At 34.2% G+C, this 21,185-nt stretch overlaps 1 protein-coding gene across 2 annotated transcripts in view; it reads right to left on the bottom strand.

Annotated features, from left to right (window-relative positions):
- The window catches only part of PLXNA4 (plexin A4), a 431,579-nt gene that overhangs the window by 203,623 nt on the left and 206,771 nt on the right, over positions 1-21,185 (bottom strand). For both annotated transcript variants that reach the window (XM_072401850.1, XM_072401849.1), the window contains exon 4: positions 12,143-12,268. In XM_072401850.1, coding sequence (XP_072257951.1) covers positions 12,143-12,268 — 126 coding nt within the window. The remainder of the gene's footprint in view (positions 1-12,142; positions 12,269-21,185) is intronic.

Genomic DNA, 21,185 nt, shown 5'->3' with positions numbered 1-21,185 from the left:
TTTATATATACACAACAAACAACATAATATGCATCAAACTGATGGCTTTTACATGAAATGTAAAAGCATTAAAGGAGACTACCTTTAATTTACCTTTATTGAATATTACAAACAAGTGACCGTCATTTTTTACTTAGAACTATATATAGCAAGAATAATCCCTTGCATTCATTAGACCTGTAAAAAAAAGATTTAATTACTGGGTTTAGGGGTTAAAATCACAAAGCATATTCTTATCCATTGCCAATAAAATGAAAATCCCCACACTTTCCCAAAGCTTTCCTTTATTGCTTTCTTAGCTTTGTGCACTACAGCTGGCTTTTCAAACAGCCTGCAACTTTTAGTAGAGAAAGGACACCATTCATCATTTCTTTTCTCTGGCTCTTGCTTGTAACCGGCAGATAATCAAAAAATCAATAAAGGACAGTTCAAGATTTTATTGATTTCAAGGTTTTATTCCGGGCAGCAATATTTTCACCGCAAGTGGTCAATTTCTAGGTTTTCATCAGTCCTGTCACTGTTAGGAACATATTACAGACTCAGTCTAGTCAAATTACCAAACCGAAAGGAATGGAAAATAAAAGTGAAGTACTCCTCCAATTCTAAAGCGGTCTTCAAGGCTTTAATGAGTTTTAAGGGTCTCCTAAATGAGAACAATGACATAAAAGCTTTGGCCATGAGCAGTAACAAACTCAGTAGTTTCAATTTTACATGCTTTAAAACCTTTTACGATACATATTTACTTATCTACCTTTCTGCATGTTATTGGAAAATTTGAAGAAAGGAACCCTTTTAATGCAAGAAGGAAAGTAAAGTAAAGAGTTTATATTCCAATTTACAATAGCTGCATTACATATGAAGGCAATAAACTCACAACCTTATATACACATATGTAACATTATTGAGAACTTCTGACCACCAATGTAAAAGTTCCACTTTACATTGACCAGTGATGCAAGAGGTTCTTATCTCACTGTTTTGCAATGCACGAGGGCCCTTCTCCACTGACCAATACTGTAAAGAGGTCCTTCAACCACACACCACCAATATAAGGGGTTCTTTCACTATTGATTATCAATGTTATCATTATTATTTTTATTTCATTATTGTTGTTAGTGGTGCAATATGCAATATTGTCAAGCTCTGCAAATGTCTCTCTGGCAAAAGCACTTATCTCTCCTCCCTATGAATACTCAGGAGTGGTAATTTTGTAGAAATTGTCAAAACCACTAAAACACATCAAAAATGTTTTATTAGCTGTAGTATGGGATAGAATTCTTAAATGTATAAAATTAATATAAGTGCACTACTTACTGATGTTGGCAGAATTGGTTGTCTATAAAAGCAGTGAAAGCTAAAAAAATGCTTTTAGGGATCTTAGTGTTTTTTTTTTATTGGACTCTACCTGAATACTGACGTTATCACCTCAAGCATTTTAAAAGAACATTTATTGTTTTGAACAAAGAGTGACCAAATCATTTAGCAGCACGTAAAAATGTCACTGCAATCAGCTATAAAATATTATATATCTTCCTATGAGTGTTTGTGGAAAAGTAGAACCAATAAAGGTAGAACCTCCCACATCTCAAATCCATTACAAGGATTATAACTATAATGAAAGTTCAGCCAGTCAGTTTCCTTCTTTGTAGAGATGTAGCTACCAACTTAAACATTTTAGGTAAAAGCACAGAAAATCAAGTATTTGAATTGCTTACGTTGAGTTTTTTCTTTCCATATTTTTTTTTTACTTTTTGCAATGTGCCTTTGCACTCACTATCAAATTTGAACACTCCATGATTAACCATTTCCCTGTCAGAATTACAGAAATGTTTAATATTATCACAGGTTTCTCAAAACTGTATGGTGATGGGTCCACCTGTTACTTGTTAGCCACAGGTCTTTATATACAGGAGAGGCTCAGGGCTCTCTCTTGCTTCAGCTGTGGAAGCTTGGTGCTGGGTGAAAATGTTGACTGCTAACAGAACCCTGAAAAGGTACACGTTCTGCCTGTGAAGAACCCAATAGGGGACACCCTGTCAGTTACATACTTGGTTGAATCAGTGGATGTTTTGTTAGTTTTATGGTATGGACTGGCTGAACCAAACCCTCCTGAACTCAAACAGTATGTTTGCTGCTTTACTGAAAAAATGATGGACTGTTCCCCGGTATCTATACATTATTTGTTGATGTCAATACCAGTTGCGCTTATCCCCATTACAACTCATATCATAACAATCACAATAACATACAAACAAAATCTGATATTGTAATGTAACAGCAGCATTTTTCCTTGGAATTATTTTATATGCAAACTCCTAATATATCCCAATATGAGAATTTCATTGATAACCTCTCACAAACAAAAAAAAATATTGATTGTCACTTGATCTCTTTTTCCTGGTTTGTTTGCTTAGCAGTTAGAAGCATATCTCCTGCTTTCCATACACAAAAAAAGTCAGTTTAACTATTTCAGGAACTTTTTTTTTAAAGGGGGTTCTGTTCCTTGAAGTAATAATTGTGCAGCACATCAATTGGAGTATTAGTAAATATCAAGTGTAATTCTGCTTTAGGTGACTTGATATATCAAAATAAATACAATCTATATATAGAATAGCCTGTACCTTTTTCTACATCTTATTATCCTATACAAAGCGCCGCTAAGAAAACCTAAAATGTATGCTAGCTGAAAGGGCACAAAGCTGCTAAAGAATTTTGTTTCAATGGAGAAGTATTTGACTGTGCATCAAAGTCTACATGACATTTTATCTGCTACTCATTCACTTCCTGACTTAGGCAACTAACGCTAACTTGCAAAACTCACTATTCCCTTTCTTATTACCTATCTCATGATGAAATACAGTATCTCTTCCCTTCAAAAGCAGGCACAGCAGGACACAAAACAAGAATTGTAAGAAAACTGACAAAAGAACCATATGACCTGCTTGACCTTTTTTTTGCAATTAAATAAATGCAGTCTGTATCTGACAGTGCATTCTATGGAATCTTGTAGTTATATTCATTTGAACCCACAGCTATCTAAAAGCCTTTCTGAACTATCAAATACAAGAGAACGTCTCCATAGCATGTGGTACGGAGAGCACACTTTGTCTAGAAAGATTGTCGGCTTAGAATTAGGATTTTGCAATTGCTTGCACCAGAAAACTATATTTTATTTTGTGCAGAAATGCAATGTGTACACAGAATATATCGTTATTATATCTGTATTTTTAGACAGATAGAGAAATAGGCATACCTCCTTGTGGCCTCCTACAAGAAACAGTAGTAGCAATCACTAAATCTGGCAGAAAGTTTAAATACAAATCGGATCATTATATGAATAGCAGGGTTATACTCATCTTTATTTTAAAACAATTGCCTTCAATAGAACCTGCTGCAGCCCCCACTGGTAACATGTAACAGAAAAGAACAAAGCCACAAACAGCTCAACCTAATCCTTATAGTCTTGAGCTGCATGATTGTTCTAATGTCACTTTCAAAATGTGTATCCTGTTTCGCTTATTACTTTCTCCCTGTGTATACACGCACGAATCACCTTTCTGAAAGTGTATTTAAATAAACAACTAACTAAATTGTTCCCTGTGTTAATGCAGCCTTTCTCAATATAGTGCACAGCCATGCATAACAAAAGGACAAAGCTTTACTCTATCAAATAACAGTACAACGCCAGTGTACTATTGTATTGATGTAACAATAGCATGCAGGGCAACAAATCATATCTCCCCCCAGAGCATTTGTCTTATTTTTTCAAAACAAAAAGCTATGTCTTTGTATTTTGTGGCTTCTCTTGCATTAAATAATGTTAAGTGAAAATCAATAAAAATCATACACACAGCATTGGGTTTCTAGTGCCTTAGTCATCTGCAAGGTTACATTACCAATCAATAAAAACATAGAATTTATCAGCACTTGTTGTAGCTGGGATTTGGGTTGGTTTTCTAAAAAAAAATGGAAATTGCAAATAAGGGAATTCCGTCAGAAGAATAATTGTTTGTCCATTAAAAAACCCAAATAAACTAGATTTTTAAATCAATAATATGATTATAATTATCATTATTGGGTTGTAAAGGTAAAGATTCGCTTTGATCTTGGAAATGAAATAATTACATTGGGTTGATCTAAAGCTCCACTGTAGACAGTTCTAAAAAATTAATGGAGCTCTGTTTGTATTATTAAATGCCATTTTAAATGCAAGCGGTACTTGAATTTTAATTGGTATTGAACTTTTGAATTCCATATACAGCAGCAGAGAGCAAGGGAAAACAGAAGAAGGAGCTTTTCACTTGTGCTGCACTGCAGAAAGAATGCTAATAGATGGAGAGAACAGAGTGACAGAGAGATGAGCTTGTGCTGCTTCTCCTTCACTGTCCATTCATAGACTGTAGATGGGGAGACCTGTAAGTGAACCTGAAACTGATACACATACATATATTAGGTCTTCTTCTCTTCCAGACAGGGCTTTGTGGTGTGGTCCAACCATAAAAATAACAGAACTGGATGAACTGGATAGAAAAAAAAATAATTTGGCAAGTCCAATACCTATATAATGTGTGAATATTGCTTTTTTCCTTTGCTGTTTACTTTACACCAAATTATTTCTGCATAAGTCCTCTCCAGCCATCCCCAAGCTTGGTGTTAACTACTCCATGAAGTATATGCTTGGTCAGATTAATTTTAATTCTTAAAAAAAATTAAATAATTTATCAAACTAATATCAAACTAAGAGCAAGCCCTGTCAAAAAGACACTAAAAAAACTATTCTGTGTATCAAAAGACACATTCGTCGCCACTAATATATATATATATATATATATATATATATTCTAAAACACTGTTATATTACGCAAACTTTTATTACATGTACAATACAAATGGCAATTGCTGGTATTTCCTAACATACAAATACTATTCTCACTCTCTCATGGCTCTTGCGGGAGCTGTCCAGAGGCCGAGGTGCTGAAATGAATGGAATGGACAGCTCTCAGTTAAGCCAATCTACATTAGGATGTTCCTCCTAAATACTTCAGGATTAATAGTAAATTGCTTTTGGTGATGTTGATCATTCTCAAAGTCAAGTGTCTTTTAAGGCATTTGAGACCCATGAGTTTAACATAAGAAAAATGATTAAAAAAAGGCTAACAGCTATTCATCAAGTTAACTTTGCAAAATAAAATGCACAGTAAATGTATTTGTTGTTTAGAATAGATTTCTTATAAATTAGTCTAAAAAGATAAGTCATCAACTATTTGTTAGCAAGTGCATCTCTAGCCTTAGAGAGCTTTAATAAATCAGATCCATAGAGTAGGCAGAAAAGGTTTTTAGAAGGCTTACAACTCAGATCTACACACTGTTCTTTATATATACTATTATATCAGCCAAAATGTGGTACAAGGTATTGGTACACAGAACTTGAACTATGCTATGTTCACCAATTGAAAAAAAAAGGATTTTACCTGCTAATTCAGACTTGTGGTTGACCGAAGTTCTATCATAGGATCAGCTGCTTCCCCAACCGCTCCCATTCAGCTAAAAGGTAGAACCCTTCTGTGCTTGATTTTTCAAGCAGTTATATTTGTGGTGGATTGCAGAGCTATTTCTGGAAGCAACAAGTTGCTTGTGGTCGCACAATTGCTATTCTTCCTCTTGAAGGAGAGCAGCAACACAACCACAAGGTCAACAAATGTGAATTTGTTAATCTGCAATATAGTTCGCCACTCTTAGCAGCAGTCTGGTATTCGGCTGCAGGTAGCAAACCATATAATTTCCCACCATAGGTGTGAAAGGGGCATAAAGAGAAAGTCAACTTTATTTAACTAAATCTAATATTACTAATTATGCCATTTTAAATTGTTAATAAAATTATCTTTCAGAATCAGTCTGTGTTAGCGGTTATTTACAGATACAGATTTCTGTATTTTTTACCCAGTTGTATGCAAAAATACTCAAAAGCTCATTGCTTTGCCCGAAAAATTGCAATGGGCCTGATATAAACTTTAAGGCATCCTCATTTCTATTTTTGAATTTTGAGTCTTTCATCTTTAATCCTGCTTTGGCCTACATATAAAGGGACCCTGAGATGCAACTGTGCTTTGCTATTACAATGCTGCAACTAATCAAACATTATCAAAAAGGTGCCTTCTACTTAGCACTGAGTTTGAAGTTAGTAAAGTAACCTGTCTCAGAACTCAGGATAAAAGAAGTAGGTAAAGATTTGCAATGATTTTGCTCTAATGCTTGCAATGCATATAATTGGCCTGAAGAGCCCTGATTTATTCCCAACAAAAGTGAAGTTACACTTAAAAAATGCCACATAAAGGCACTTAGACACTTAACACAAACACATCACCAATTATGTCTTTAGCCTTTTATATTCTGGATATCTTTATAAAAAAGATTAACCTTTGATAAAATTGAAAGGTAAGATTGGCAATTAATAACATATATTAATTCCGCAGACCTAGTAATAGCCTTATAAGTAGCAAGCTATTCCAAAAGTGACTTCATTTGTGCCTGCTTTAACCCATACCTATTGTCCTAGCTATTTTGCAGAGAAGCTTTTCCCATCAATTAAAATTCCATATCCTCGACTTGCAGCGTGCTAATAAAATGAAAAGCCCTGTCTGCAATCAATACACATTAGCATATTTCTCTGAATTGGATTGAAACTCTGTAGCTTAATTATTAGATTTTGGCTCTACAAGATTAATCAGGCATATCTTATCACACCATGACTATCCAATATGATAAATCAAACCTGCAGGGCCCCTTATGATGGCTCTCTAAGGGCAAATAAAAAGGTGAAGAGGGGAATTTTCTGCTGAGAATCAGGATTATCTCATTCTAAAATATGTGAAAAGATAATTGTCTGCAGGGAAAAAATATATATGAGGAAAGTCGAAGTTTATGTGATAGTTGTTGGTGTCACATTGAAGTTGAGTAATTGTTATGTCTATGAAGACGTTCTATATTATAGACCATGGCCACAGCTCTGTACCATCTGTTTCTCTAAAGATTGTTGGTCTTCTATTTTTATGGCAAAAAATAACATCTTGGGACAAACAGGAAACATTACTATTTTTAACACAATATTGGACAAACTTGAATAAGGCACCATATAGTGTTTTATGAATTGCCGTTTATTACAAAACTCACAGTACACCATCTATAATCTCTAACTGAAAGAAAAAAAAGGAGGATTCCAATCAGAATGAATTGACCCATACATTTGCTAATATCAGGTGCCCATGATAATTTTATTGTACATGAGCTGTAGAAATACCTTTAAAGAATAGTGAAAATCAATTCACAACAGGTGAGAGCAGTTTTAGCACAATGTAAGAGGAGGTGGAAGGCTTCAGTGCTAAATCAAAATATATTTCAGTGCTAAATTTTAGACCAGAGGCTACCATGTTGTCTGGACTTATTGGAAAGTATATTTTCCTGCCATGAACTGAAAACTTCTGGAACAAAAAACAAGACAATTTTTTAGGCTTATTTAGAGATTAATATTTGGAGGGGCATGATAACTTTCATCAGATGAGAAGTATATAGATATGCTTTTCAAAGCTAATTAGGTGCAACATAATAAAAAAAATACATTTGGACCAAACTCAAAAGCATATCACAAACTTGAATGTAATTTTTCAATCAATGTAAGTGCAATAATGCAAAAATATGTTGATCTGCGAGTTTGATGATAATCTGAACTAATGAGAACAATATTGTATAGAATATTAATTAAATTAAACAATTATAATGTATAATATACACCCCCGCAGTTCACACTAGACTATCATTTTAATCTGTACTGTTTTAATGTCTGTGTATAATATTTGGGGACAGAGTGGGATAACATTTGTGCATATGTATATTTTACAAGAATAACGTGACAGCATTTCAACTTTATTAACCAATCAGCAGATTATCGGTTTGTAGCCAGTTTACCATAAACTGTTATGGTTTTTAATACAGCATTGTATTGTAATTTAATTAGCTAGGCCCTTTTTGGTAAAAATGTATTAGATAAATAAAAAAATATATTTTTGTGTTTTTAGATCCATCTTTGTATTAGGATGAATTATTAACACATTACACTATGGGATATGGCACAGAGGCTCTCTTTCATTCTACTCACTTGAGAAAACCCCTGCAATGACCAGTAACAAAAAGCAATTTTACATCTATGTTTATGTCTAAGTGGTTCACAATGGTACAACACAGTCAGCTATCACAGGAAAAGCCCAGAAAACATACTAATACAAATTATTCAGACCCATTTTCATGTCTGTGCAGTGGTGCGGCGAATTATTGAGAGACGTTTGTTATGAATTAAAGTACTCCAGATTAATCAGTTTCCCTAGCTTTCTGAGTGTAGAGGGGGTTAGATAGAACATTGTCAGGCTTTCGGTGATGTAAGGTAACCCGCTGGGGATGTTTTTTTTCAATTTCTATCCCTGAAGCATCAGGAAATGCGAGGAACCATTGTCTGACCACCACCACCAAAGTAAAATAAAATTTTATAGGTATAATTAGAACAATTGGGAAACTTGCCTACTACTCCAGATCAGGACAAACCTTTCACATTTTCGACATCTCCTTAGCCTTTTCCAGTAACAGAGATAACAAAAACAAAAGTGCTAATGATATTCTCCAACAGGGCCACATCCTTTTTTTAAGCCAAAATTGACAGATGTGTATCCCCTTACCCACTCTACCCAGAAAGAAAAATAAAATTGATAAATCTGTACTGAGCCCATAATAATTCATGGTAACATGGCGAACCACACAAATTGTTTTTTGCTTCATGACAGGCCGATATTGTTTCCCAAAAATTCCCATTTTGTTATTAAAAATATGCAAAGTACGCATAAAAATTGCAGAAAATTAGGGTCATTTTATAATGCAAACTTGTGAATCCAGCCTCCATATGGTGAAAAATGCCACTATATTAGATCTCACCATTTTAATATGTCATCAAAAGATTGTACAACAAGCATTTGTGCACTTCAAAATGCAGAAATTAAAAATGCAAAATGCAGAAATTAAAATAATCTAATTTTGCTTTAAAATAAGGCAAACAGTTTTCTCAGTGTTTTTCTTACAAAACTTTTTGTTTTCAAAATGGATTCTTAGCTGACGTATCTTTATTGAAAGATTTTCAATAAAAACCACATTGGACTTTAAATTCCCACATCTGCTTTTCCCTGAGGTTTAACAGTACATTTTCACAACATCCCTCACTGTATATGTATTTTTTTTTCTTTTTAAGACTATCTGGAACATCAAGTAATCCTGAGGGCAGTACAAACAATGTCAATGCTGATTAGTTTCCAGAATTCTATCGGGGAAATGCCTACTTATCCTGGACACTTATATGTGATGTGAACCCATAACATAACAAGGAGAGAATAGAAATGACAATTCGCACTATGTGGCTTGGAATTTGTTTCCTGACAGCACAATTCTCTGTTGAACAGATACAGCTCAACAAATAGTTAGGATCTTCCAGCGGATTTATTCTCCCCACAAGAAAATACTAAGCAAAATTCTATTACAATGAAGCCATTGACCTATGCTGGGGATACATGTGGCTAATGGAGCAAAGGAAAATGTATTGAAAGAAATAACAGGGAGATGAGCCTTTTAAAATGACTCCATAAAATTTCAATTTTTTTGGTTGGTAGGTTCAGTGAGCCTTAAGGGAGATATAACATGGGTTAAAACTATTATAAAAAAGTTATTTTCATTCATTTTTGTTAAATCCTTATGTTCTAATTTACATATGTCAGTTAAGTTAAAATTGAGGAGTGCTAACATGAGCACGAGGTTAAAGGACTTAGGTATTACTGCTGCCATAATGAGCATAACAAAGACAACGTTGTCACCAAGCTAGTTTGTTCAATGATTTACAAATCTTTGGGCAGGTGAAAACATTTCCTACACTTTATTATGTACATTGCATATAGAAACAAATATTGTTTATGCATATTGGGGTGAAGCATTCTACACATTACTTGCATACAGCAGTATACCTAAACTATCTCCAAACTTTCTGTAAGAAGAATGTCCACCCAGCCATAGATTGGTAAATTGGCATTTGCTGGAAGGAATAGTCTAGAAGGACTAGAAGGACAGAATAACTGTACATATTCATAGCAATATATTACCTACTCACAACCATTGAGCTCTATTTAACAAAGAGTTATAGAGAATAGTTTAAAGTTCACTTTAAACTATTTACAGGGCAACTGCAAAGGGTATTGAATCAACGAAACTTTGCTGCACTTGGAATCTCTTCAGTACTCTGCAATGCAACTTCTCGAACCAAACATTGAGAATTTAGTTATCATAGGTTATAACATATTTGTTTGTAATATAGCTTTTAAATTTATACATTAGAAATTGAAATTAGTGTAATTGTTCAATTAAGAGACCACTGAATTGTCCCTCTGTTAAACGCATTTTAGCCGAGTCCAAATAAATATATATACAGTTAGATGGGTTAAACTACTCTCTATAAAGCTCTTAGCCCACGTATATGGAAGTTTTTCTCTCTGATAAATTGCCTATTTAGCTCTTAAATTCACTGTTGCTTTAGTTTAATTAACATACTGCCAAATAATACTAGAATATATCTTCACACGCATAACTTATAACCTCCGACAAGGACATTTTTTATTAACACGTAAAATAGCCTTCATTTTCTGAAAACTACAAAAAAAATACTGGGCCTTTTGTAGGAGAATTATTAGGTATGATTTTTATAAAGCTGAAGAGAAAACAGCCAGAGCCCAAAATGTATTTAACCATCAGCAACAATGAAATTAATTTTGCTAGACTCAATGCTGTTTGCAAATTACAAGACTTTTTTATGGTTCCATGAGAAAAGAGCTCACAGTGAGAATCAATGCTTTGTATATCACAGGTAGGAAGAGTCCCTTCATTATTAATTATCAAGAGAAAAAGAAACATAAGCTAGAGAGCAGCAATTATTCCACTCTGAGGTCCTCATTAATTTGAAAACTTCTGTGGTTGCAACACACTCTGTTACATTTCCCTACTGTTCACACCACTGTGTCCTTCCCATTCTTGACACCTCATCGTTTCTTTCACCAGACTGCCTGAAGTAACCATGGCAATGCCTGAAGAGTCGTTACTCTCATAGGAGAATCACAGTACATCATAATATGGAAAATAGCCGATTGAACATATGCTCTGAACATCTCATTAGCAACAGTGTCCAGAAATGTTCCCTATCTTGGCTTTTAATATGGAACCTGTCTATGGCAGTAGGTCACATCTCTCCTACCCATCAACTTTTATCAAGGGCAACTCTTTTGGTGCAGAGAGATCAGCTGTCATGTTTATTGCAGTTTTAAGCAGATGAGGAGAGTAAAAGCAGGTGTTAATGTCATGGTATAGAAAGCAGGACTGGAGTCTTGCCAACTTCAGGCTCTCCCAAGCACATGGTGTTATGTTTTGTATAGCCACAGGCATCTGGCAAAGGACAAACAAATATAAAAGAAAACAAAGAACGCAACAAAGTAGAAAACAGAGGTCAACTCTGTAATTGTTTACCAGTAATCACATTACTAGAACAGAATTCTTTATATTTAGTGTTTTTTTTACTTTATCACATTGCATGTAACAAAAGCAGGCATCATTTAGGTGACTATTCTTTTTTTCAGTGATGCTTTTAAAAAGAAAAAGCGCCACCATATCTGTATCAATGGACACACTGGACCTGGTGTATCAAAGCGCTCCAAGTGATTCAGTAAACTTGGAATGGATTTGGTCAGTAATTGAAAACATAATAGGAAATGACTTTAGGAAATTCAGGTTTACACATGAATGTCTATTTTCTCCAGTCTTGGAGAACTTTAATAAATCAGGTCCATTGTGCTCCATTTATCACAAACATTTCAACGGCAGTTATGCGTGTTATCAACAACCAAATGATAGATAGAGTTAAGTAAAGGGTCTGGCTACTATGGGGAAATCAAAAACTTCTTACACACACATTTTTGATTTATGAAGCTAAGTAGCACTTGTTTTATTATCCCAATTTTCTTGGTTGTAAATAACCTTTAAAAAAAAACAACACAGCAGATAATGCTGAACGTACCTGCTTCTCAGACATGACAATGAGCTGTTCATTTATAAATGCCATATCTCGTAAGATAGGGCCGGAGTCCACCACTTGTATGGTTTCGTATTGGAATGCTCCAGTAATAGGGCCATCAACACGGATCTGAAACAGAAAACACATATTAAATGCAAGAATATTTTTGGCAAAAAAATGGTGAGAAAATATAATGGAAAATCTGTGTATACCACACAAGTAAGCATGCACTGAAATATGCTGCATATGTTGCTGTTGCAGGAAGCAAAGTACTAAATTATAGACATGAGAAAACTGCTGATGCAGCAAACAGTTGATAATGGAACTGTCTTCAGCACAGGGAGATATCCTAGTTATTTATTAGGTGTCAACTGACGCAAAAAAGACAGAACACCACAGAGAAAGCTAAAAAGAAAAACAGCTACAACTGAACAAAATATTTAAACTACAGGGTGCTGCCACCTAATCACAGCTGCCATAAGTATGGGTCTCCCTACACAATACACTGGTATTGATAGAACAAAGCATAAAATGTAGTCCCATATTTGTTATAATATATGCAGTATATATATTGTAAAAACTGTACATCTATGTATTAGAGCCTCCTAAAGGGGTAACGCATTGCCGTCCTCAATGAACAACTCAACCAAAGTCTGGAAAGGGAAATAGTCTATTTCCCATAATTAACTACATGAGTTTATCATAATAAGAGCTACAATGGTGTAGTGCACTAAATTTGGGTGATTGTGGACTTGCAGACCCTAAGTACCTGCAATCTACCAGAAAAATATACACCTTTTAAGTAGAATAATTACTTACAAATTTGTATTGCAGATTTTAGTAATTAATGACAATACTTTTTACACTGCATAATGTGTTGGCTTGCCTTATTCTCTATAAGGAAGGGAGACTTTGAAGGGGGTTTTGGTAGTTTATTGTGACAGGCAGTACAGGTGGACTTCTTCAAGTCTGAGTTGGAATATGTACCATGTGTTGGGGCAAAACCAGGTCATGGTGGTAATGAAGCCTCCAAGGTTAGGGATTTGTGAAGCTGTAGAGTGTTCCAAAAAACATGTCTGTCTTTGTCTAAAACAGTCTGTTAGAACCAAAGAGCTAAGATTTAAAGACCAGCCTCTTATATAGATTCTGCATGGGCACACAATATTTACAATTCTTGGTCATAAAAAAAAGAAGACAGTTTCATATGGCCAGCCTTTTACACAAAAGTAATTGTACAAGCAAGGTAAGAAAACCTGCACAAAAGTTTCACTCTCACCCCTGAAATTCATACAACTACAGTCTTCCTGAAGTGAAAAAAATCCTTAGACTTAAAAAAAAAACCTTAAAAACTTAAATATCACAAATGTTAACACTGCATTTTTATTGCACTGAGGCCCCATTGGCTGCCCTTGAGCTCATTGCTAATACTATTGTTACTGCTATATTTATATTGTCTTTTAAACTGTAAGGTCACTTTTTAAAAGTTATTTGTCAGCACTTTTCGAAGCTTGACTTGCCAAAAAATGTGTCATAGTCTCTAATCAGTTTATAAGGATGTAAAATTCAAAGTCATGAAAGCATAATTCTGCAGCGAAAATTGCCTGATCGACATTAGGTTACAAATGAAAATGACCTCTAAAACATTATGGACAGATGAAGAAATGTTCAGTGAAACCACAGAAGAAACCATGGATCAATTAATGTTTTATTAAAAATGTCTATGGAACAATATGAAAGCTTTCTTGCAAATGAATGCATATACATATACACAGCAGTCAATAAATATATATTTATGTATATATATGTTGGGAAACATGCTGTTTTGTGGAGAACATGTAATTTGATTGACCGGTTCTGACTATGGTTGAATGGACATGAATGGGTATTCCATAACTATATTACTTTTATTCTGGCAGGTGGAAATAATGTGATCATTCTCAAGTCACTTCAATGTGTACATATGTAAACTCATTCCAGCTTGTGATTTATTTAAATTATATATTATAGTGAATTTTTTATTGAATCTATGTCAATAGTCTGCATACATGATGGCGTGATCTATTGAATACACCAAAAAAGTATCTATACAATATTTCTTGCAATAAATTCTGTTCAAGAAACAAAGTATATGAAACACAGTCAATAAAATGTATATAAGCTTTAGTATGTTAAAAACATTTCAAAAGTAATTTTAAATCCTTTATATTTATAGTGTTTAGTAACTGTGTTTTAAAAGTCTTTACTCATGGACTTCCTATTATAGGGTGACAAATTTCAGTCCCTAATTGTGGGACATTGTCACCGTCTCATACTCATACAAATGCCATACAGTTATTGCTGCATGTGGTGTAGTACATGCATATAAAACTTAGATGACTACAAAAAATTTGAAGCATTGAGATACAACAAAAGTTAAAATCAAGTATTTTATTGAAAGCTAATGCCAACTCTCTATAGCATTACAGTGCATTAGCAAGCTGAATGACATATAAATAGGGGTTATATCTATTTTTATCCTGTTATTAATTAACAGATTTTTTTTACTTTGCTGTTTATGTGTTAATAGACCAAGATACTATGATGCCTCTAAACACACAAAAAAAAGTGTGCTGACAGATTTGCAGAATATGACACAAATATCTATAGGACACATCACAGAAAGCTATGTATGCAGGTGGGAAATATGCAGAATTCGCTCATGACAGGAGTGAAACTAAGATGCCTATTGAGAGAACATCTGTTTTGCGTCTAGCTTTGTGTTCTCAAGTTGCCTCTGGTGAACCAGACCTGAGTCTCTAACCTGAAAAGCGCTTCACTGCTGCCAGTAACTGGCTACGCAGCTTTGTTTTTACGGATGGTTGAAGTGATTGGTGCTTGGGACAAAAGTGTTCTTTCATATGCCTAAGTTAAAATTTCCTTGTGCGTAACAGACCAATAGTGGGGAACATGGGACGTTTTCTTGGAAAAGCTTCATACGAAAGTTAGATGACAAACAAAAATCTTTTATTTTAATAATCTATTACAATGCAATAATGTGTTGGTCAATTTTGAAAGCATTATGGCTATAACCTTGCTCAAATACTGAGCATTGTTGAAGCAAACTAAAGAAGCCAATCATTCATTCACTATAAAATCTTGTTATAAGAAATTACATAGAGACAACAATTGTTTGATTAGTTGCTCTAATTAAGTATCCCAGTATTCAGAATATTTGTTAGTGGACCGAATGAGACAATTTGAATGCTTGTACTGGCCAACCTAGCAAATAATGTTTGAGTTTTTACTTTCCATATCAGTAAATTTATGTATAGCTGTGTAGTGTGAACATCTTGATTGAATTTACTTAAAATGATTGTCCTTATACCACTTACGGCATCTTTTGGTAACTATTCTGATCAAACAAAACCTGACCATAAATGTAGCAAGTTTACATTTACAACTCCTGAAAAGGAATCTAAAGAAAAGTGAAAGACGCTAAACAAATGAATCAGCTGTATCTACAGTGGGCCATGAAGCTGGTAGAGGTAGATCAGTAAAGTCAGATACTTTACAAATAAATAATGATTCACAAAATATCTTATTCTTATGATTTTTTATTTATTAATCACATATTCCATGAAGGTGGCAAAAAATATGCCTTGTAATGTATGCTTGTTCAATCTATATCCATCTTTGGAAAATCATGGATTCCTTCAATCATCCTTGGTTATTTTTACACGCTTATGTTATGGGTGGATGTCTTTTTCAAAATGTTTTAAGGCCCAAAAAAGCAAATAAGGCACTTTCTTGCCTTAGACTTCACTTATCACATCATTTTACCAGTCTTAAATTTAGGCTAAATCAAAGTTTATTAAAAAAGACCTTGAACCTTAAAAGGACATTTTATGTTAAGTACATATATGCCAAATGGTCTCCACAAACATATTCTTGCACAAAATCTAATGCGCCCTACAAAACAGTGTACCAATAGTAGCAATCTCTTTTTCTATTAGTCAATGCCTTTAAAAGTTTAGCTGTAATATAAAACCATAAAGTTAAGAAAAATATGTTGCAAAAAAATCCAAATAATAAAATGTATTAAGTAATACAGAGCTTTAGAACCCGTGTTAACCATTTTATCACCAGATACTGCTGTGCTATCGTATGCTAATACGACATAATCAAAACAGCAGGCAAGCAAAGCATGAATAGATATTTCCACCTTCAATAGTACCTGCCTGGGTGGCAGTGCTGTTTTACAGCTATTTCAGACTCTGAGAAAGGTTAAAATGACTGTTAATTAGAATGTGTCATGGTGAAAAAGGCCATTCAAAAAGTTAACAGTTCTGTCTCTCTATTTTCTTGTAATTGAACTCTAGAGTCTTCAACCGATAGCAGTGCATTAATGTCAATAATTTCCTCCCTCTTGCTGTTTATGCAGCAAAGCTTGCTCCTTACCATTGTGTCCTTCATATAAAAGAATTATTTTGTAATTTGACATATACAGGAAAAGTTTGGATTACTGAAACATAGCAAAAAAGGACACAAACTTAAAGAAATAATGAGGGCGACAGAAGGCTTCTCATTAACTTTAAACATTTAGAGCAAATGTGTATTTTGCACATAAAGAATAAAGAAACAGGTTTTAAAATATACTTCCAATCAGCACTCATTTTCCTTCCTCCCAAAGAACTGTGAAAAGCAACCCTGCAAGTTAGTATTTTTTCATGTGACAGTGTTAATACTAGTACCTGTCATGTGGGAAAAAGGAGAGGAAGTACCATGCTCTTTTATATTAGGATGTAACAGATATTTTCTTTGTTCCTGATGGCTAAACAGAGTGGAAAGACGGTGAAGGAAAGGTGATTGTGTGGAAGAGGGACAATAACACAACCTGTGCATGAGCAAAACACAGATTTGCATAATACTCTATTACTATAAGTAATAGCGACCTGTGGCACTGGCATGCAAGTCTAAAGGAATGCAAAACCAGCTTGAAGAAAGTTAGGGAAAGGTCAAATACACCTGAATTCAGAATGATTTCAGAAGCATCTCATACTGATGCCATCAACACAAGCTGAAAGCTTGTAGACACTGGCCCTAAAAGTGATTATGGAAGGTAGGTACAAATATGAGAAGTTAGTGTGTAAATACGACTACACATCTAAGCAAATGACAGTATGTTATACCTCCGATAATCCTTTGTCAATAATGTTACAAGTACATATTTACTGTTACAAAGCTGTTTCAAAGTTCTATTTATAGTGGACAAATGTAAAGAGAATAACAATAACTATAGTATGTCTTTTTTGCATCATAAATAAATGAATCCTAATTCAAGCTTCTCTGTATTTCAGTCAAATCATGAAGACATTATTATGGCTAAGATCTGGAGAATATGGAATGCAGGCTCTTCTGTGTTGTCAGCAGTATAACATGAACTCCAGTAACCTACACTGAAGACTTGCTAGGGATACTAGTCAGACATGCTTGAGTTAATTACCATCTTAAAAATATCGATTTCTTTTATAACCTTGCCATTGTCAACCTACACAAGTATAGGAGCAGGTGAGCTCCAGGATGAGGTACACCAAACTGTATTCTAATCCAATGCCAGAACAATATGATTATGATGATGAATTCTTGCTGTTTCATTGATTTCAGTTCCATTTTCTCTGCCTATTGATCTGGCCATTATGCCCAATTTTCTTCCACAATCTAAGATCGTTATAGAAAGTCTGCTAAAAGATTATTCAGACTTAAATGTTCTTATAGCCAGAAAGAACTAAACAGCAGGGTCTTTCTTTTTCAAACTTACTTTTAGCGTTCCAATCAAGCAAGTCATAAGGCTTTAGATAAACTACCTGCACCACTATTTGTTTTTATGCAGATGGTACCTCATGCCAATGGAGAGACTTCATTTTTGTACTTCTTATATTTATAAATTCTGAGTCTACAGATATGCATGAAATACTCAAACTTTGTATTACAGTCCTGGAGTGAGCAGAGGTTAGAACTGTAATGATGTCTCTGCCCATACTGGGAAGATTTACTTTCTAAATTTTTCTTGGTCCCCTTGCCACTGGGAATGTTGGAAAACTTCCCTCAAAAAAAAGTTTTGAGATGTTACCATCTCAGGAATAGAAGGAAAATTTTCCAATTGTAACTAATGGTCAAGTTCCTTTACTTCCTGTCGTGCCTACTTGAAATCTCTAAAAGAAATATAATGGCATAATGGAATTAAAATGGAAAAAAATCTGGCAATGTTTTAACTGTTCCTTACTACTGCATTATCACTATATACATAACTACTAGCATAACTCATTGGAACCATCTAACTGTTATTTGTGTAAGATGAACTACATTCACAAAGGGCAACATCTACAGACACCATGACAGTTTTGTATGCATTGGATTTTTTGCAATTGTTTGTGAAATTTTCACATAAGTATATCTATATACTTAACAATTGTTAAGTATATAGACACAATCATAAATTACATATACACTGCAATATTGTTGGATGCTAGTAACCAAATGCAACCAAAGTCTGACAAGGCCAATACATCAAGCTTATTGGCCATATAATATCAATAGTTATCGTGCTTGGAATATATGTTTCATAGTACTATTACCCTTGCATTATTTGTCATACATTAAATGGCTGTATGTGTGTTTCATGTGAGATGCTACATAGCAATGCATACAAATAAGAAGGACTTTTCCCTGAGCTAGTTCTTCTGTTCAGTTACAAAAAATAAAAAGGTTAAATGTTATCTAGTCTTCTAACATCATATGAACTAAAATAAACTGTACAACCTGACCTATTGGTTTCATTAAATATCATCTGATCTTGTAAAAATATATATATTGTATGTATCTTTTCCTAACCTTTTATAATGTTTCCTTGGCCACTGTTAGCAGAGGGCTTATCTCTTTAGTATTGTATTAAAGACAGAAAAAGACAGTTAAGCGCCAAGAGACATAACATGGCAAATGTCCTCTACACCCTGTAATGTAAACATTGTAAATGTGCAAAAAGTGGTAGATTTCTGCCTGCAGCCTATAGGGGATGATGACCCTTTTTTCCCAAGTAAGTCTGCCTTTACTCAGCACATGTTTCATAATATCACTAACTGAAGTGCTAAAATACATGTCAGAGCACATGCAGAGCAAATCCTTTATTCTCCTATGCAGAATGTACATCTGAACTGTACAAAATGTATCACTGGAGCAAGTGCACAAGTGTTCAACAGTACTTATGATCTAAAATATGAACTCAAAGTTGTGCCTTACATGCCATTCTACATGTTAAAAAAAAATTAATGTGGTGTTATACTACAAACTAAGAGCAGAAGTTATGAGAGCTCCATACCCAAAATGTAATTATGATTTATGTAGGGATCAACTATGGCAATGGTTTTATTTGGGATATGTTTATTATCCTAGTGGTTGAGCTTGATGGGCATATGTCTTTTTTCAGCCTGATTAACTATGTAAATCCTTTTATTATTTACCTTAATTCTGTATGCCAGGGAACATGATTCCATATTCTTTTACAGTAGTAAGATCTTTTAGATTTGAGCAGTAATATGCAGTAAGCATTAGTTTACAGCAATCAGCAGTCCTCTGATGTTGGTGGACCTAAGAATTTATGGTCACTGAATGTGACTACAATGTGATTTTCTAAGATAATTCAACTTCTGTCCCAAGAAAAAAAAGGCAGCAGGCCAATAAAACATATCCAGATACTCTATCCTTGATATCTATCCTTGTTATCTATAGAGTGTTATCTTTCCCTTTATGAACATTGGACATTATATAGTACATCTATGGAGAATGAATGTGGCTCCGAATTGCGCCAAGGTTTAGTTACTACCAAAGGGGGTCAATTACAAAATGTCACTTGGCTTGACTTGAAATTAGGACAAACTAGGCACAACTTCCAGAGGAAATTCTAGAATGGCAACATTTTTGATTTAACAATGTACTATGTTTTTTTTTTTTTTTTGGATATATACAAACATGAAATAACATAAAAATACGTAATATAAAACATGATTACTCCTTCTCTTTCATATAGGGTACATGTTGCCTTAACATGGTCATGATGGTTTTGAAAAAAAGGAAAAAAATCATTAATAAAGGAAGAATAGCGGTATGCTTTACAAATCTGCACTGTGCTCCACACCATGGCCCACATTTTATGAATGGACTGTAACATGTGGGCTATAGTGTGACCTTACATTGCATAATATAAGGAAGGGTGATAAAAGAATTTACTCTCCATTATAATGTGTTATTAGGGTGTTGGGTTTTCATTTTTTTGAGGTTAAAAAAAAACTGTTACTTCCACTGTGTGAACACATAGAGTGCATACAAAATATTACTGAAACTGATATCATAAATATATGAAATATATCATAAAAATAAAAAAAAATTAGCTGTGTAACCTGTGCCATTTCTAGATTTACATAGATATGACAAAGTAAAATGCACATATAGTAACGTTACATGCTGGAAAAAAAGCTTAGTCTATTTGTGCCCGATCAGCATCAATATAGGAATTGGGAGGAATGAGAAAAAAGGGAGATGCATAAGAAGCTATAAATCTGCAAAAAAGCATATGTCTAAACACAGGTTTAGCGTTGAATCCAATTCATTTATTGTGGGGTGGTGATTAGATGACAATTCTTAAAATATATGTGTCTCTGTCAGTATGAGAATATTCTCACGATGGCATGAAGTCATACATTCTACAGGCAGCGCCGGAAAAAATGAATGCTGCGTGTGGTATTCGGTGAAGGCTTAGATCAGGTTTCAGTTTCTCAATCCAAATCTCAAAACACAAGACGTCTTCGGAGTCAGGCCCAACGTACTGGCTTAAGGTTACTCTCTCATTGCCCTTGTCTCTGGAAATCTATACCAGCCAGAAAACATGATGTTACAAGACAGTTTTGCCTAATTGATGATGGCAAATAAAGTAGCATGTTTATTTTTTAGTATGCTATTTTATGTTTGTAATTATTAGTCATCTACAAATGCATTTTTTATTTTATCTACAATC

Source organism: Pyxicephalus adspersus, chromosome 2, assembly GCF_032062135.1.
Source record: "Pyxicephalus adspersus chromosome 2, UCB_Pads_2.0, whole genome shotgun sequence".
NCBI lineage: Eukaryota > Metazoa > Chordata > Amphibia > Anura > Pyxicephalidae > Pyxicephalus > Pyxicephalus adspersus.
This window is presented reverse-complemented; position numbering and strand designations above follow the sequence as displayed.